This window comes from Coccinella septempunctata, chromosome 5 (assembly GCF_907165205.1).
Source record: "Coccinella septempunctata chromosome 5, icCocSept1.1, whole genome shotgun sequence".
NCBI classification, from domain to species: Eukaryota; Metazoa; Arthropoda; class Insecta; order Coleoptera; family Coccinellidae; genus Coccinella; species Coccinella septempunctata.
In genome coordinates, this window is record NC_058193.1 from 36257840 (window position 1) to 36273310 (window position 15471).

General features: G+C 36.0%; 6 protein-coding genes across 6 annotated transcripts; 3 read left to right on the plus strand and 3 right to left on the minus strand.

Annotated features, from left to right (window-relative positions):
- The first annotated feature begins 75 nt into the window (after nucleotides 1–75).
- On the plus strand, nucleotides 76–2883 carry LOC123313515. Its single transcript, XM_044898432.1, has 7 exons — nucleotides 76–211; nucleotides 310–405; nucleotides 896–1146; nucleotides 1247–1717; nucleotides 1966–2235; nucleotides 2289–2453; nucleotides 2506–2883. The coding sequence occupies exons 1-7, from the start codon at nucleotides 172–174 to the stop codon at nucleotides 2779–2781; spliced, it is 1569 nt and encodes a 522-aa protein (XP_044754367.1). The 5' UTR covers nucleotides 76–171; the 3' UTR covers nucleotides 2782–2883.
- Nucleotides 2831–7761, minus strand: LOC123313512 (integrator complex subunit 5). The gene is made up of 14 exons (XM_044898428.1): nucleotides 7359–7761; nucleotides 7105–7303; nucleotides 6922–7047; nucleotides 6631–6866; nucleotides 5756–5888; nucleotides 5622–5701; nucleotides 5401–5545; nucleotides 5162–5317; nucleotides 4827–5088; nucleotides 4521–4765; nucleotides 4232–4443; nucleotides 3882–4175; nucleotides 3283–3594; nucleotides 2831–3183 (listed from the first exon to the last, which is right to left on the minus strand). The coding sequence occupies exons 1-14, from the start codon at nucleotides 7584–7586 to the stop codon at nucleotides 2965–2967; spliced, it is 2847 nt and encodes a 948-aa protein (XP_044754363.1). The 5' UTR covers nucleotides 7587–7761; the 3' UTR covers nucleotides 2831–2964.
- LOC123313519 (cytochrome c oxidase subunit 5A, mitochondrial-like) lies at nucleotides 5987–6621 on the plus strand. Its single transcript, XM_044898435.1, has one exon. The coding sequence runs from the start codon at nucleotides 6069–6071 to the stop codon at nucleotides 6528–6530; it is 462 nt and encodes a 153-aa protein (XP_044754370.1). The 5' UTR covers nucleotides 5987–6068; the 3' UTR covers nucleotides 6531–6621.
- A 118-nt stretch (nucleotides 7762–7879) lies between the features above and the next one.
- LOC123314220 lies at nucleotides 7880–8754 on the minus strand. The gene is made up of 3 exons (XM_044899362.1): nucleotides 8436–8754; nucleotides 8238–8382; nucleotides 7880–8075 (listed from the first exon to the last, which is right to left on the minus strand). The coding sequence occupies exons 1-3, from the start codon at nucleotides 8533–8535 to the stop codon at nucleotides 7919–7921; spliced, it is 402 nt and encodes a 133-aa protein (XP_044755297.1). The 5' UTR covers nucleotides 8536–8754; the 3' UTR covers nucleotides 7880–7918.
- Nucleotides 8755–8914: 160 nt separating this feature from the next.
- On the plus strand, nucleotides 8915–10473 carry LOC123313055 (protein phosphatase methylesterase 1). The gene is made up of 3 exons (XM_044897748.1): nucleotides 8915–9477; nucleotides 9533–9869; nucleotides 9928–10473. The coding sequence occupies exons 1-3, from the start codon at nucleotides 9139–9141 to the stop codon at nucleotides 10377–10379; spliced, it is 1128 nt and encodes a 375-aa protein (XP_044753683.1). The 5' UTR covers nucleotides 8915–9138; the 3' UTR covers nucleotides 10380–10473.
- A 144-nt stretch (nucleotides 10474–10617) lies between these two features.
- On the minus strand, nucleotides 10618–15443 carry LOC123313493. Its single transcript, XM_044898402.1, has 20 exons — nucleotides 15129–15443; nucleotides 14701–15078; nucleotides 14521–14616; nucleotides 14249–14466; nucleotides 14098–14197; nucleotides 13918–14043; nucleotides 13647–13762; nucleotides 13462–13592; nucleotides 13285–13390; nucleotides 13081–13232; nucleotides 12808–13024; nucleotides 12517–12678; nucleotides 12271–12459; nucleotides 12103–12215; nucleotides 11882–12044; nucleotides 11787–11832; nucleotides 11354–11728; nucleotides 11061–11301; nucleotides 10890–11009; nucleotides 10618–10840 (listed from the first exon to the last, which is right to left on the minus strand). Exons 1-20 carry the CDS (start codon nucleotides 15271–15273, stop codon nucleotides 10684–10686), a joined length of 3351 nt encoding a protein of 1116 aa, XP_044754337.1. The 5' UTR covers nucleotides 15274–15443; the 3' UTR covers nucleotides 10618–10683.
- Nucleotides 15444–15471: the final 28 nt, after the last annotated feature.

Sequence of the window (15471 nt, forward strand, 5' to 3'; positions counted from 1 at the left end):
TATCAATCGACTGCAAAACAGAAGCGAGAGATGGTTTCCATGAAAATTCTCGGCAAAACAAATGCGAAAGGGTTTATTTATAACCGCGGACCAAACTATAATTAGGACTTGCTCCTTACATAATGTTTTCATATTCAATTACGTTTTTACCGGTATCAACACAAAGAAAAAATGCATCAGGGATGCTGGAAAGTTGACGAGAACGACGAAGGTACTGAAGAAGTAGTTTTGGAGTTTTGGCCTGTTGTGGTGTCGATATAACAGTATTCGAAGGTATTTCGACCGTTATTAATGCATCTGAATTCGCAGGTCCTACTAACACTTTTTACAAACGTGAGAAGCACCACCATTTCTCGCACGAGTTATGGACGCAGTTGTACAAATCAAAAGATACCGGAACTAAAGGTATTTTTTGTGTATGAATCACAACTTGCACTCTATCATGTTGAATTAACAAAACACCCATTAAACTTTCATTTTGTGGTGAGACAGAGTAGATGATAGTGCATGTTACATTCAGAGAAGGTTGAGTATCAACCAACATTTCATAAAAAAATCGTGAAATTTTACAACTGTTGATGATACTTCACAACTTCAGTGGAAAACATCATTTACTTTATTCAACTAGAGAAAATAGATGAAAACAGTGATTTGATTACATAATAAATTTTGAAACTAGCGCAAAGATTTTTTTGATATGCCTACATTAATGAATATTGCGACAATAGTACTATTGTCCAAGTTGCTTTTTAGGACTGAAACCTGCAAAAAGGCTTACTGAGATATTTCATCAACTTAGATAGGTAGACTCAATAACTGAAAAAAGGTAGACATCTACTACTCCCTGTGGCATGGCCTGTACCAAAAAAAATCTAGAACGTTTATTTATTTCCAGCGGTTTATATAGATATTGAAGAAGACAACCAAGAAACTGATGCCAATCACGAGTACTCCAAATGGAACGAACTTCCCGATCTATTACTAGAAGAAATTTTCTCATATCTTTCTATAAGAGAAAAGTACTACGCCAGTCTGGTATGCAGATCATGGTACAGAGCCTTCCACCTGCCACGTGCCTGGTCCGAATTTGTTTTGGAAGACAACACGCTAACAAGAGGAAGGTTTAATTATTACTCAGGATGGCAGGTGAAAAATTCATCAACAATTCGATAAAAATGAAATTCAGCAGTATAATTAGTTTTTCGATCATCTTCCTCGCTTCAAATCGTCTAACACACATTTTCAGTATGTTTTAGATCACGTAAGGACCCAAATGTGCCTGTGTGCAGTGGGGAAGAATTTCAGGAGATTGAAAATTGAACCGATGATGAATTTCTTCAACCTTTACGAATTCATAAACATGGTATCTTGGTACTTGGAAAATAGCGAAAACAAAGCGGAAAACATTAAGAAGGGAATTGGAAGTAACATAAGGTCGCTGAAGTATACATTTCCCTGCAACATGATTAGCAGGGATGAAACAAAAAGTTTTGGGACGGGGGGAAAGCAATTAGCTGCTTTGAAAAGATTGATGAACAACCTTACAAGACTAACAAGTCTTGAACTCATCGATTTGATGCTGGACCCGAGAGAAGCGCAATATTTATTGGATGAAGTGTGTCAGAACTGCTATGATAAACTCGAATATTTGACCGTTGTTAATGCTACAAAAGTGCAATACCCTCTGTTGCATATAGGAGTATTCATCAACTTGAAAGTAAGTTGCGCTTTTTGGATAACTTTCCATTTCTCTTTTTTACATAGAAATGTGTTTCTCCGGAACGTTTTAATGATGGGTTTATATAGAGGACAGATGGAGATCACGTGAGATCCATCTGCCAATTAGATTGGTCCCTTACAGAGATCTCAGTTACCCTGCATAAACCCACCATAACCTACTGCAAGATATATAATATCTTATGATTAATTCTCGTACTCATAGGTAAGTACCCTTCAAACTTCTAGGTTCTCAAAATAAGTCCCCAAAATCTGGGTGAAGACAGTGTTGAACTATTGGGCTACACGAATTTGAAACATCTCCACATAATTCAGAACCGATACACCCCAAACGATGGTAGTATGAAATCCGTATCACAAAAAGTCTGGAAAATTGCCAGCCAGAACAATCCCTCGCTGAGAGTACATTTGAGGTTAGAATCTATGAAGGCAAAGCCACTGATTTGGCAACACGGCGCTCCAGTTCAAACGGTGCTCTACAATTCGCCTCATATTGGGGTGAGATTTTTTCTACCTCAGGTTGACTATTACCTCTGAGCAATGTGTTTCAGGTCGACATCAATCAGTTAGTATTAGCAATAGAATTGTATAAAAATACCTTGACCACATACGGACACATGAATATTCCTAGGTTTTGGTCGGAAAAGTCTTTCTTCCACAGAATCGACGCCAGTTTGATGCTGTTGCTGAGAGAATGTCCATATATCGCGACTCTAGTGAGTTGAACATATATCATTCTTGAAAATTGCTGAAACACTATTTTTTAAGGTGGTTACAGAGAGAATATCCACGTCGACTGTACTCCTTCTGGCATTCACCGGAAAGAACTTGAGGCACCTCTACATCAGGGGTAAAGCAGTCATAATCCGAAACGACTGGCCAAGGAATCAAGAATGGACCGACGAATTCTGCGGTTGGTTGAAAATGAACAGTCGATCTTACAAGCTGGTCGAGCAAGAAGTTTCACAAATATTGGGGTATCAGTGGCACTTCTTGACCGACAAGGAATTCATGAATTTGAAGATTAATTTTCACAATCCTTGAAATTCAATGGGTGAAAATATGCTTGTATAAAGAACAAGACAATGAAATATAAGTTTATCATTAAATATTTATAAAATTTTCAATTAATAAAATACATATTTACAAAAAACTTGAATTCTCAAAAAAACCTACCTCGAGTGCTTCTAAAAAACAGATTTTATATTAAATTTGTACAATTGATCCTTATTTCGCTATATTGATGAACATTTTCGAATACACATTCCCTAGAGACTTGATATTCCTCTGTAAAATGATTCGGAGAGAGTTTGTATAAATATCCTGAGGTCTAGCTATCGATGGATCTCTCCAATGTATTCCGTTACTATCCACGGTGAACAGAGCAGGAGATGGAACATGATCTCTCATATAAAACCATATTCCATCTTTCAAAATCGCCACAATCTAAACAGATACAAATTATATGGAAAATTAGGTTATTCATACTTTAAAAGGCAATCTGAATGAAAAATGGTATATGTTGTTAGGTACATCAAAACTTACTTCAAAAGATTTCAAATGCGGAAAGACTTCTCTGATGCTCGACAGCGGCGGGGGAAGTAACTGTCCGAGGGCCATTATGTCAACAACCCTAATCGTATTTTCCAAGAGATTATTATAATGGTGGGTGGCATTAGTTTTGCTTTTATCGCCCATGCTACGCCACTGATGAATCAGAATAGCAGTGAGCGCTCTGAGCAAGACGGAACAGTAACATAGGGCTGGGCGGTACACTCCCACGAAATTCAGGAGTTCCCACAGTAACGGCATCATTTTGAAGAATTTCGTGATAATCAGGTCTCGTTCAACGGTGACCTAAAAAACACGACCTGAAGAACTAAAACTGAAATGATCCACGCAGGTTGAACCTAAATACTTTGCAATTGAGTAGTATCCCTAGAGATATTTCAGGATTTCAGAGTTGAGAACTTCGCTGACCTGGTGAGACTTAATCTTCCTCTGAAGATGCCTAACACAGTTATAAGCGAAACGTGAAGTGAAATAACGTAAAAACCACGGCTAAGAGACCCATAAACTCCTAATAATCGAGTAATATCCATTCGTAAAATCCTTCCTCGATATATAAGTGAATATTGACTAACCTTTGAAAACTCTTCTTCTGGCCATGGAAGTCCATTGTACATCACGTCTGGGCTGACAAATTGTACGAGTAAAAGTGAAACTAATGTCACACTCTCCAAGGATAAATCACAATACTTGGCGTCTGCCTCATTTGGAAGCGTGCAGCATGCCCTAATCGTATTAATCAGTTCGGAAATATTAGAAGACACCACTTCGGCAGGCAATTCTTCCGGCTGTTCGAATTTCCTCTTTCCACCCCCAATAATGCCACCATTGAACACGGATGAATGCTTGGTTAAAGGAATAGTTTTACTCTAAAAAATAAAAATATTTTTTTGGTTGTGATAACATTAGAATTGACATTACATACAATTTTTTTGTTTTGCTTCAGTAATAACTTTTTCGAGTTCTCGCTAGTGTAATTTTCAGTATTCACAGCTCCAAACAGAACGTTATCGCTTCGGAATAGAGCTCGTTCCAACAGTTCCCTCAGAGCCAAGACTTTGGCAACTTTGGAGAAAACGCAGAGTCTTTTCAATATGGAGCAGACTTTCCTGAATCCTCTTATTTTATTTCCACCATCTGGAAAATGTAATTGTTTTTTAATCAGGTTAAGTATTTAATGCTAGACAAAATTTTGAACTCAAAATGCTACTTACCATGACTGGCGCAGCAGGCAAAGAAATAGTTGACAGTAGATTGGGTCAAATTTAAAATAACCGGAGTGTTCAACGTGAGAGGAGTATTAGTTGATGGTATCTCTAATTTATCAAGCAATTCCGCAATTACATGCATGTGATGTATTTCACTGCCAAACACCGATGTTATAGTTTCTAAATTCGCATAGATTGCTCTCGATATCATTTGCCCCTTGAGCATCATTACCTTCTCACTTTTTTCCCACCTGAAAAAAAAATTATTTAAAGCATTCAAGAAAGGCTTAAAAAAATTTCAAGTCCACTCACTTCAGCAGCAATAACAAATTTTCCCACATTTGAGACAAATCGATGGTTTCCTGATTCGATATGAAAAATTTCTGAATGTCTTTACTGAGTATTTGGTTCAATACTATCCCTAAATACCCTCCATCGTCGCAATACGGTGACTTCGTCTTATCAACAAACTCGTGTGTTAAAATCTTGATGAGGAGGGCCAAATGTTCAGGGACTTGGGAATTCAGCATGATGAAAGTAACTGAATTTATTAGAATTGAGGGATCATTCCTTCCTGAAATCATTATGTGTCAGAAAATTCATTCAAATTCAGAGTATAAATTGAGTCGATATTGAAAGAGTGTTACCTAAGAATACTACAAGTCGAGATGCTGTCATATATTCGATTTTGTGTTTACTCAACAATAACCTATTGATTTCATTCAAATCTTGACTGAACGAATTCACCAAGTTGATAGGGTTCTTAAATCTTAGTGACATGTCTATTTCTACCAAGAGAGTAGCTGAAAATTGAAAAATAGAAATATTCAACAGATGATAAAAATTTTTTGGACTGATCAAAAAAAATAAAGCTAAAAGTATTTACATAATAGTTTTCCACATTTTTCCTTGATACCACTCACAATACTACCAGCTAATGTCCAGTTTTCATTAGTTATACATTCCAGAAGTAATCTAACAATCTGTACTCCCCCTGTATTGCATTGTAAAATGAGTGTCATAACAAGATCCTAAAAGTATGAAGAAAATAATTATCAAACTCTCAAATACCTGAAGATGAACATGAATACTGTAAGAAACACCAACCTCAATTGTTTCTGCTGTTCCAAAGTACTTACACCAATCTTCAGTGAAAACATAAAAGCTTTCAATAACGTTAATACTGACTAGAACAAAAATTGGCATGAATTTGTAAACTCAAAGATAACTGGAATACCTACTTATTTCTTTTAAGTTACTGCAAATCGATGATAATAGTGTGGAAGATAAATAAGATAACTGCAAAATGAAAGGTACAGTACTCTTTTTTAGCGACTTCTCAGGATCGCCTATTTGATAAGGCTCCAAACTCCACTGAAAAAAAAGTCAAATAATTCACACAGCTTCAAGACCAAATTAAAACAAAAATTAAAATCATAGTAACATAAACTTAATTCAATCAAGAAATATCCAGGGAAACCAGGAGTGACATTTTGCCTCTAGTCAAATTGACTACAATTAGAATTGCGAAGTCTTTATTGCCAAAAAATCACGATGTCTCTTCTCAATTCATCGAGAAGAATCTTAAATACATTCACTCAAATCCTCTTACCCAAAAAAAGGAATATATATCATGGAGTCGCCATGAGCGAAACTCCAGAAGAGTATATTTGTAAGTACGTCTGTTTTTTCAATAGAATTGATATCGATGGCTGGGATATCAGACAAGGCATGAATGATTTAGCCGGTTATGATGCAGTTCCCGATCCCAAGATTATTATTGCTGCACTGATGGCATGTAGGCGAATAAATGATTACGCGCTGACAGTCAGATTCTTGGAAATGGTGAAAGATAAATGTGGTGATAAGGTTAAAGAATTTTATCCCTATATATGCCAGGAAGTAGGACCAGTCGTTCTAGAACTGGGGTGCGATTTTCCAGAAGATCTAGGTTATGATAAACCAGAGTTATGGATGAAATCAATTTATGACATTCATTCTAAGGATGATGATTGATGATATTTATGTTTAATGTTCATTATTGAATTACTACCATATATTTGTTATTTATCAATAAAAAATACTTTTCTTGCACAATTTAAATCAATTTTTTTACCTGAAACATTTCCACAATTGCAGCTCTAATATCATTTGCATGACTTCCTGCCAAATGGCCTAATATACCAACTACAGACTTAAGTTTAGGAGAATTACAGCCCTGCTCGTAGAATTTATTTTTGCAAAAATCTTTGAGGCCACATGACAGCACCCTCGTTATCACAGTATTTGGAAAACAACTGCCTACATGCGCCACAACCCAGTCAAAATTTGGAGAATGTTTCACTGAAGTTTCTACAAGAAAATATACGTATAATTCATTTCAGATCAATTAATCAACAACAGTTACCTAACAAAGCATTGATGCATGCCTCTGTATCAGAGTACATCAAACTAGAAAGACATTTTGTGTTAATATCAACTAAGGTTCTTGTTGCTCTGCATCCCATCCAAAGTTGTAATGTTTCATTGAGAACTAAAAACATAAGTAAAGATCAGCTGTCTTTCTTGGTTGCTTCTATAAAAGAATTACCTGCACCAGAACTAATATGAGTTCTAGTAGAAAAATTTGAGGATATTTCTCCCAATAACTCTAAGGACCATGTACTTATAATAGGAGACCAAGATTCCGGAGAATCACAAATCAAATTGACCATAAATGAATGTATTTCAGAAACAATTGTTTCATCAGTTTCTGACGGTGTTGGTACTTGTCCAGTTTTGATTTCATTCTAAAAACAAAAAGCGTGAATGATGAGACAATGATTTGGTTGCAAGTGAACTCACTTCTATTCCCACAATGTATCTCGATGATGCCAAAGTGAATATTTTACTGAAGTATTCGAACACAGATCCACGAATTGATGGTAAAGTCTTCAATAAACACAAAGCAGTTTTTGTTAATTCAATTAAATTACATTGGTCTAATTTCTGAGCATTAATCAAGAAAGAATGCACCTCTTTTATAGTATCTTGTTGGGCAGAACCCTTAACTATCGGTTGTTGGGATATCATGATATGGTCAATAATATCGAATCCAATGAAAAATTATTTACAAGCACATAATTAGTCACATCATGGGGAGTAAATCTTCAAATGTATCCAATAAATAAATTGAAATTGAATAATTATTATCGATTCTTCAAAACAAATAAAATAAGGTTAACTTCACAATCACAGATCCACACAGAAATCCATTCCACAACACCACAGATAACAGAGTGCACAACACATATCAGGGAACCGCTTTTGGCGTTTTTTTCGAATATTAACTAATACCTTATATTAATTAATTAATATTTATTAATGAAATGACGATATTCCTCTTGAAATAATATAAAAAATTTTTAAAGCTTCAACGAAGTGGACCCGACAACTCTCTTACTACAAACATCATTCTTGATTCTAATTTCTTGCGTTATGAATGGAGCTTGCCTACAAGGGAAATAAAATCTAGAATCTTTTCTATCGAAGGGGACAAGGGGTTCTGAAAACCATCCATAACTGAAAAACGAAATACATTTCTTCATTACTGATATCCCTTAACTTAACTTGTTCTTTTAAATAAAAAATAATTTTTCCGAATATCTCAAAAACGACGGCATCTTTTCAACCAAGGCAAAATAAAAGAAATGAAACGGAGAGGAATAATTTTGCTTTGCACACCTTTGATTAACAGTTTCTGGATAAGGTTTTCTATCCTTGGGTTTACTCTCCTTAGCTTTATAAATATTCGATACAATATCTGGATTAGCTCGAGACAAATCAATTACTTCATATTTGGAGTAGAATTTATTCGTTATAATTTGCTCTGAAATGATCAGATTTCAAATTTATCCATTATCAAGCATCTCTAGAACTCACTGTTGTAGTTTGGTGTATAAGTATCATATACTTGGAATAATTCGTCTTCTTTAGTGTAACGTTCTTTAAGAAATCTTTCATATCCCACGCTTTTCATCATCTTGCTAATCGAATGTGTAGTGCATTAGTTATGAAATTTGAATTTGTTTCAGAAAATTTATACAGCGAAAATTTAAATTTGAAAAAAATTACGTCTACCAAGAAATTTGACATACAATTAAAAACTTTTATCGATGAGATGGAATATAGACTTGTTTTTTCATTCTTTTGCAAGCAAGAGTTCCTAATTTTGTTTTTAAATCAAACTGGATAGTGTAAGGGAGAGTTGGGAGCCGGAAAAATAATTTACAATGATCAAGGATTTCCCAAAGACTTTATTTGGTTTCTGAAACATAAAAAAGCCTTTGGATCGCGATCGCTTTCGTCTGCGGAAATGAGAAACCGCAGTAATTAGCGTTCTGTGGTGATTAGTCTAGTGACAGACAGTCTACTCTGTAATCTGTGCATCTTATTTGATGCTCTGTGGTGGTTGCTCTCGATTAAATTATAAACAAATTCATAAACAATAATCCAGTAGTACAGCAAAGCAAAGTATCTTAAATTGAGGGAATTGATATTCCGAGCAATGGTTGATGACCAACCTTCAATTATTTCTTATTCAGCAAACACTGTTTTTCCATAATTATCCTTTTAACCCATCAATATGTCCAATTTAAGAAAATCAGTATTAAATAAAAATCCCAGTGGTTTTGGTTTGGTGAGGAGTCCCACCGACTTCACACCTTTACCCCCTTCAGACTACTTTGATACTGAGGAAGATATTGTAACAGGTAATGGAAGTTTTCATGTATATAAAAAAGGGAATACTGGCCCAATTTTATGTTGTCTTCATGGAGGTGGTTATTCTGGGCTGACCTGGGCCCTTTTTGCTGTTGAAATTTGTAAAAATATAGAATGTCAGGTTATAGCTATAGATTTAAGAGGACATGGATCATCATCAACAAATGACGATTCAAACTTGGCTCTCGCTACACTATCAAGAGTAATAACAGTTTCAATGGTAATTGGTGGCATTACTTTATTTTGAATTATTTTAGGATGTTGTGGATGTATTAGCAAAAATATGTGAGAATAATGAGGTACCTATTATTCTAATTGGTCATAGTATGGGAGGAGCTGTAGCAGTAGATGCTGCTCATTACATAGATTCCATCGCAGGTCTTTGTGTTATTGATGTTGTTGAAGGTACTGCCTTAGAGGCTTTGTCATCTATGCAGAATATATTACGGGGAAGGCCATCAAGTTTCAAAAGTATAGAAAATGCTATACAGTGGTGTTTCAAAAGTGGTCAGACCAGGAATATTGAAGCAGCAAGGATATCCATGCCTGGCCAAATAATTGAAGTTGATAATAAAGAACTTTTGGCCAGTAGTGGTGAGTTTGAGAACTTAATGTGATCGTGATGGTATGCAAGACGCTTTATTCATTTTAGATTCATCAAATAATTTCGCAATTCAAGAGGAAACTGAAGGTTTTGACGAAACTAAAGAAGAAAATTTTGGCAAACCCCCTTTACCTCCAAAAGCTTCATCTATTCCCATAGTCAAATCAACGACATCCACTCCAACAGTTGCTTATGCTTGGAGGATCGATCTTAAAAAGACTGAATCTTTTTGGACTGGCTGGTTCCAAGGACTATCTCAGAAGTTTTTAGATGTACCTGTCCCTAAAATTCTACTCTTGGCAAACGTGAACGGCTTAGATACTGCTCTTACTGTTGGTCAAATGCAGGGTAAATTTCAATTTAGAGTTCTGTCCAAATCAGGTCATGCTATTCATGAAGATCAGCCACATCAGGTGGCTGAAATCATTTCTATTTATCTGGTGAAGCATAAGTTGGCCAATCCTAAAGACGGTTTCGAAATACCGAAAATGTTCGCCTAATGTTGAAGGTGATCATTTCCGAAAGAGAAAACTTTAAATATATGGTGAATGTTTTGAAATCTTTAATGTGTAAATAATAAAGATGTGAATAATTGATATTTTTCAATTTGAAACCAGATTTAAATTAGATTCAAATCCTTTAAAACATCAGCTATTGATGAGAAGAGTGATTTTCGAAAAAAAATATTTTTGTGGCTTCAAATTCAGAGTTCGGGGGATAAAATAGAGAAAATAGAGCTGATATTGAAAAATTATAATCATACAGTAAAAAAATTTAGCTTTCAAACAAAATTAAATTTTAAAGCTACATGCTATCATGGTCATCCTCCCAAGCTAATATCTTATTCATATTAGCGATTTTTCTTGTGCTCCATGGTTCTAGTGGATCTGGAGATTCAGATCTGTCTGAATTCAACTTATCGCAAGCAGATTTTGGGGTCCTCTTATCTACAGGAGTGACTCTGAAAAATTTTTCAATGACAACGATACCTTCTAATGTACCTCACTTACTTGTTATGTTTGACTCCGGTTTTTGGTCTTTTCTTCTTTGTTAGTGTCACATTTCCTGATTGTGACGGATGCCCTTCACCTAATTCCTGGATTAGTCCTGTTTGGCAGATTACTGGAGACCTGAAATTTTAATTATGGGGCACAAGAAATCTCGAATAATTTTAATCTAACATTGGTTCTTCACATAGTGCTGCTTCTGGGGACAGTGGTCTAGATTCATCAATATCATCGATTTTTTGTTCAACGTAGTCAGAATCCAAAACTTTGCTATCTTCTATATTCAATGTGTCAACTGAACTTGAATCGGAGCTGGTTACTAATTTCTGTTTGTCTTCTTTCAATTTGGCTGAAAGCCTCTTCGTCGATGATTTAGCTCTTCTATTTCTGGATATTTGTCCGAGGATTTTTGTTCCTAAAATTGCATAATTTTTTTTTCGGCAAATATTCATGAATCAAATATCTACCTCCGATACCATCACTGTCGCTTGGGTCAAGAATAGAATATGTCTTTTTCATTGTTTGCTCCACTTTCTTGACAAATTCCTCCGTTCCCGCAAAAATTCCTGCTAATACTTTAACACCTGCTTCACGCTTTGCAGACACCTTTTCGATATCTTTTAAGTTTGCTGCTGCGAATGCCAACTGCTTGAGTATTTCAGGATCACACTTTGAATCTTCTGAATATATCACTAGTAGTCTGAGGGGGTCGTTGTCTTTATCAGGTAGAATTGGCTGATTGTATTTTATTTCGGGAATTCCTTGAAGTTTACTTTTTTCAAAGTGTTCTGGGGTTAGTTTGAAATCTTGTGGTGGATCAAGGGTTTGCAAAATCGTTGCACCTAAAAGAAATGATTCAAAAATTTCACATTATTTTATTCATCACCTGGAATAACCTACCTGTTGACTGCAATGAATTATCCACATTAATCCTGTTACTCTTCGTCTGAAAAAATATCGCTATTATGTCGACTCTAACTAAAACTGGACATTACCTGTTGTTCATTTTGAATGGTCAAAGCCTGGACGATATTTGGCTCTGTCCCTCCATCAATATTCAAATCATTTGTGAATGCCATCACATCTAAAGCTGACGACAAAGCTTCCCCAAAAGCTCCAAAATTAGCAGCGCGATTAGTTTTAACTGCCTGCTTAGTGCTTAAAATCGATTCAATGTCGATATTTACAGTTTTATCGTGCATAATTCAAAACTTACTTTTTCAATTTGATCGGTGTGTTTATGGATTCCCTACCCCACATCAGATTCCGCATTTCCTCTCCTGTTAGTCCCTTTTTCTTCAGAGCATTGATTGTCACCTTGCCAACCCTCTATTAGAAAAATATTTCTCAGTTCTTCATAAACCCAAAAATTATTTTTAAATACCTTCCAATTCGCCACAGCGCCTTTTCTCTGTTTTGCCCTGGTTTTACTCTTTGATTTTATTACCATTACACCCCTTTGTTCAGTACCTGGTATTTCGCTGGGCCCTAAGGAGATGCTGTACTCTTGTAAATAATGGTGGGCGTCTGCTTGTGGTATAGCTCTTTCCAAAGCTATCACTATTTTGGCCCACTAAAAAACAAATATGACAGAAAATAACGTAGGGATAATTATAATAAGATCACTCACTTGTTTCATCCATTCTTTTTCACTTTGTTCAATGACATGGGCGTATGTGTTTCCCATCATTGCAATCAACATGTTTAGGAGTAAAATAGGGACAAATACCATGAATAAAGCAAATACGGTTTTGCTTATGCCTGGATATGTTGTTAATGACAACTCTTGATACTGAAAAAGGGTTTTTGTATTGATGAATGGGAAAAACAGTTGCTGTTTTGCAGTAAATGAAAGAATGTGTATATTGTAATCTATAGAGGCGGCCAAAATTACTGGAAAGTCGCTGTCTAAACCACTCACATCATAATTTCCCAGTGTTATTTGAAAAAGAGCCATCCATGTCGTGGCATACGTCTCATAAAGAGTGGATTTCACACCTGGAAAACCCTTGTACAAAAAATAGAACGATTGAGAAAATCCAAATAAAACGATGCTGTAAATAATTCCAAATGTTAACATGTCTCCAGTGATCATACTGTAAATCATGGTAACGAAGGGTCCAGTTAAACGAACTGCACTGAAAACACGTATAATTCATAAGACTGAAATATAAATTATAAAGGCAAAACTAACCCAGCAAAAAACATGAGCAAGAACCATGATCCTGGTACAGCAAAACCAAGTATTGCTTCTTCCGTGTTTTTATCCCCATATATTCGCAGTGGAATGCATGCCAAAATTGCAAGATTCGATATCAAAAATATTATTTTCGGAGGGGAATTCGACTAGAATGCGAAATTTTCTGTTTTTATCGCTTAGGAATTTGAAATTACTCACTTGTTGTTTCAAGAATGTCCAGAATCCTTGATTTCTAATCTCGTCACCCTGCTGTAAAATTACATAGCTCAACACGCCCAGAATTGTACCCACTTCACAGACGTATCTGAAAAAAGAACAAAAGACCATTTAAAATGAGGTACACTTTCTGAAAATTCACAAATCACTTTGGATCACCTTGAGATTATTTGGGGTTCATCGCTCCAAACCAATAAAGGTTCATCAGGATCTTCAGGTCTTAAATAAACCGCCAACGATAATAGTACTAGATGGAGAATGAGAATAAGTAATCTTTTCAAGAACTGGTTCTGAAAATGACTCAAGTAAGTTAATGTTTTTTTCTGAGAAAAACAGTGTCGTACTCTAGCAAATGTCTTCCATTTTTCCTCTAACAATCTTTGTATTATGCCACCATCCAACATATCTAAATGCTCCTCCTTTGTTCCATTCAGAATAATGAAAAGTGCAGAATTCCAATCTGAAAAGTCGGTACTGATATGTGATTACGAATCTCGGTTTTCTATACCAAATTTTTCACCAGAGAGAGGTTGAAGAAGAGAATGCAGAGCTTCAAGCATAACTTTTCCAAAAAAAATTGAGAAAAACTGACAAACTTATCATTATGTTACTCACTTGTAGAGCCATCAGGAAGTAGGGTATCTAAAGCATTCAATGTGTAGGCTGAGCAAGTAATATTACTGTACCTCCAAAATTCCTTAGCACTCAGTTCTAACATTTCCCTAAACACTTCTGCTCGACCTAAAATGAGCTAGGTTAATAGTTACAATTAATTATGGTGCTTGATCTTCTCACCTAGTTTACAGGCCAAAGTCAATGGTGTCAATCCTGCAATATTAACAATGCCATTACTAGCAGGTAGCTTAGGGTGTCGTAGTGCATATCCAAACATATCCTACAAAGGAAGTTTTTGAGATAAAATCTTAGATTGTCTCCTGCAACTGACCAACTTATCACACACCACCACCATGTGCAAAATCATGTTTCCAAAGTTGTCTTGTAAGTCAGGGTTAGCACCATTATCCAAAAGAAGATTATATACACTTTCGTTGGCACAGCAAGCTGCCCAGGCTAAAGGGTACTCTCCAAGATAGGCTAGGCCTTCATACTCTGTGTTTTTGGCAGGTTTAGATTTCTGCTGGTCCCTAGGTAGGAAAAAACTACCTGAAAAAAGTGTGGTGGTGGGATTGTCCAATGTTTTTTAAATCCACAACAAACCTATAGCTCTCTGATTCACATTGGCACCAGCCTCCACCAAATCTTGTACCAACTCGTTATTGCTGTAAGCTATAGCCAGATGGAGTGCACTAGCACCTGCATAATCGAAAATAATCTATGAATTCCAGATGTGTTTTATCTCGTGGTTGGAAAAATGGGTTTTAGTCGGAGGTTACTTACCTAAATACTCTTCCCCTTCCACCACATCAACAGCTAGTTTAGGAAAACACCTAATCAGAGTTCTCGCAAGTCTGGTGTGAATTTTAGTGTCGCAAATGATCAGAACATGCAATAAAGTTTCACCTAGAGATCCCCTGTATTGCATTTGCCAGCAGGCATCATGGTCATTCCATTTACCTAAAGGATCGAAACGACTCAAAGACGCTTCGATTGGCAAGGTGACTTGATCGTAATCTCTGAATTTCCATCTCAGATATTCGGATCTGTTGATAATCTGCCCCTTTCCATCTTGATACATCAACTGGCCAAACTGATCGCGTATCAATTTTTCAACCTCTACCAAACCTCCAATATTATAGGCGTCTATGAGTTCACCACCTAAAATTGTTTATTCAGTTTACGCTGACGTCGACCTCGAGTTACTTTACCCTTTTTGTAATTAGCTAATTTGTATAACAAGCACTGGTCTTCATTGGACGATTGACTGATCACTCTATCTAGGGTTGATCCTACTTGCTCATTGCTCTTTTTTTTCCTGCATCTGTATTTTACTTTGCAGTTACATGCTCCCATGTTATTTTACATCTTCATGAACTGAGCAGATTGAATCAATAGCAGGTCAGGGTAGTTTGGGAAATGTGTCAAGGTTTGGTGCCTGGTACCAAACGATATTGAATGCGGGCAAGACCTGTTGCTCTGTCTTCAATTAAATCAGGGAATTTTTAGGCTCAATGGGAGCGAATTCACTACGAATACTAAAAATAGTAATCG

Bases quoted from the DNA above. Each gene is read 5' to 3' on its own strand.
- LOC123313055 (XM_044897748.1), top strand. From the start codon at position 9,139: ATGTCCAATTTAAGAAAATCAGTATTAAATAAAAATCCCAGTGGTTTT. The intron at 9,478-9,532 runs GTAATAACAGTT...GAATTATTTTAG, and splicing joins CTCTCGCTACACTATCAAGA to GATGTTGTGGATGTATTAGC. The intron at 9,870-9,927 runs GTGAGTTTGAGA...TATTCATTTTAG, and splicing joins AGAACTTTTGGCCAGTAGTG to ATTCATCAAATAATTTCGCA.
- LOC123313519 (XM_044898435.1), top strand. From the start codon at position 6,069: ATGTCTCTTCTCAATTCATCGAGAAGAATCTTAAATACATTCACTCAA.
- LOC123313515 (XM_044898432.1), top strand. From the start codon at position 172: ATGCATCAGGGATGCTGGAAAGTTGACGAGAACGACGAAG. The intron at 1,147-1,246 runs GTGAAAAATTCA...ACACATTTTCAG, and splicing joins ATTATTACTCAGGATGGCAG to TATGTTTTAGATCACGTAAG. The intron at 1,718-1,965 runs GTAAGTTGCGCT...TCAAACTTCTAG, and splicing joins GAGTATTCATCAACTTGAAA to GTTCTCAAAATAAGTCCCCA.
- LOC123314220 (XM_044899362.1), bottom strand. From the start codon at position 8,535: ATGATGAAAAGCGTGGGATATGAAAGATTTCTTAAAGAACGTTACACT. The intron at 8,383-8,435 runs GTGAGTTCTAGA...TGATCATTTCAG, and splicing joins TTATACACCAAACTACAACA to AGCAAATTATAACGAATAAA. The intron at 8,076-8,237 runs GTGTGCAAAGCA...TTCGTTTTTCAG, and splicing joins CCAGAAACTGTTAATCAAAG to TTATGGATGGTTTTCAGAAC.
- LOC123313493 (XM_044898402.1), bottom strand. From the start codon at position 15,273: ATGGGAGCATGTAACTGCAAAGTAAAATACAGATGCAGGAAAAAAAAG. The intron at 13,025-13,080 runs GTTAGTTTTGCC...ACGTGTTTTCAG, and splicing joins TTGCTCATGTTTTTTGCTGG to TGCAGTTCGTTTAACTGGAC. The intron at 11,302-11,353 runs GTAGATATTTGA...ATGCAATTTTAG, and splicing joins CGACAGTGATGGTATCGGAG to GAACAAAAATCCTCGGACAA.
- LOC123313512 (XM_044898428.1), bottom strand. From the start codon at position 7,586: ATGATATCCCAACAACCGATAGTTAAGGGTTCTGCCCAACAAGATACT. The intron at 6,867-6,921 runs GTAACTGTTGTT...ATTTTCTTGTAG, and splicing joins ATGCATCAATGCTTTGTTAG to AAACTTCAGTGAAACATTCT. The intron at 4,444-4,520 runs GTAAGTAGCATT...TACATTTTCCAG, and splicing joins TGCCTGCTGCGCCAGTCATG to ATGGTGGAAATAAAATAAGA.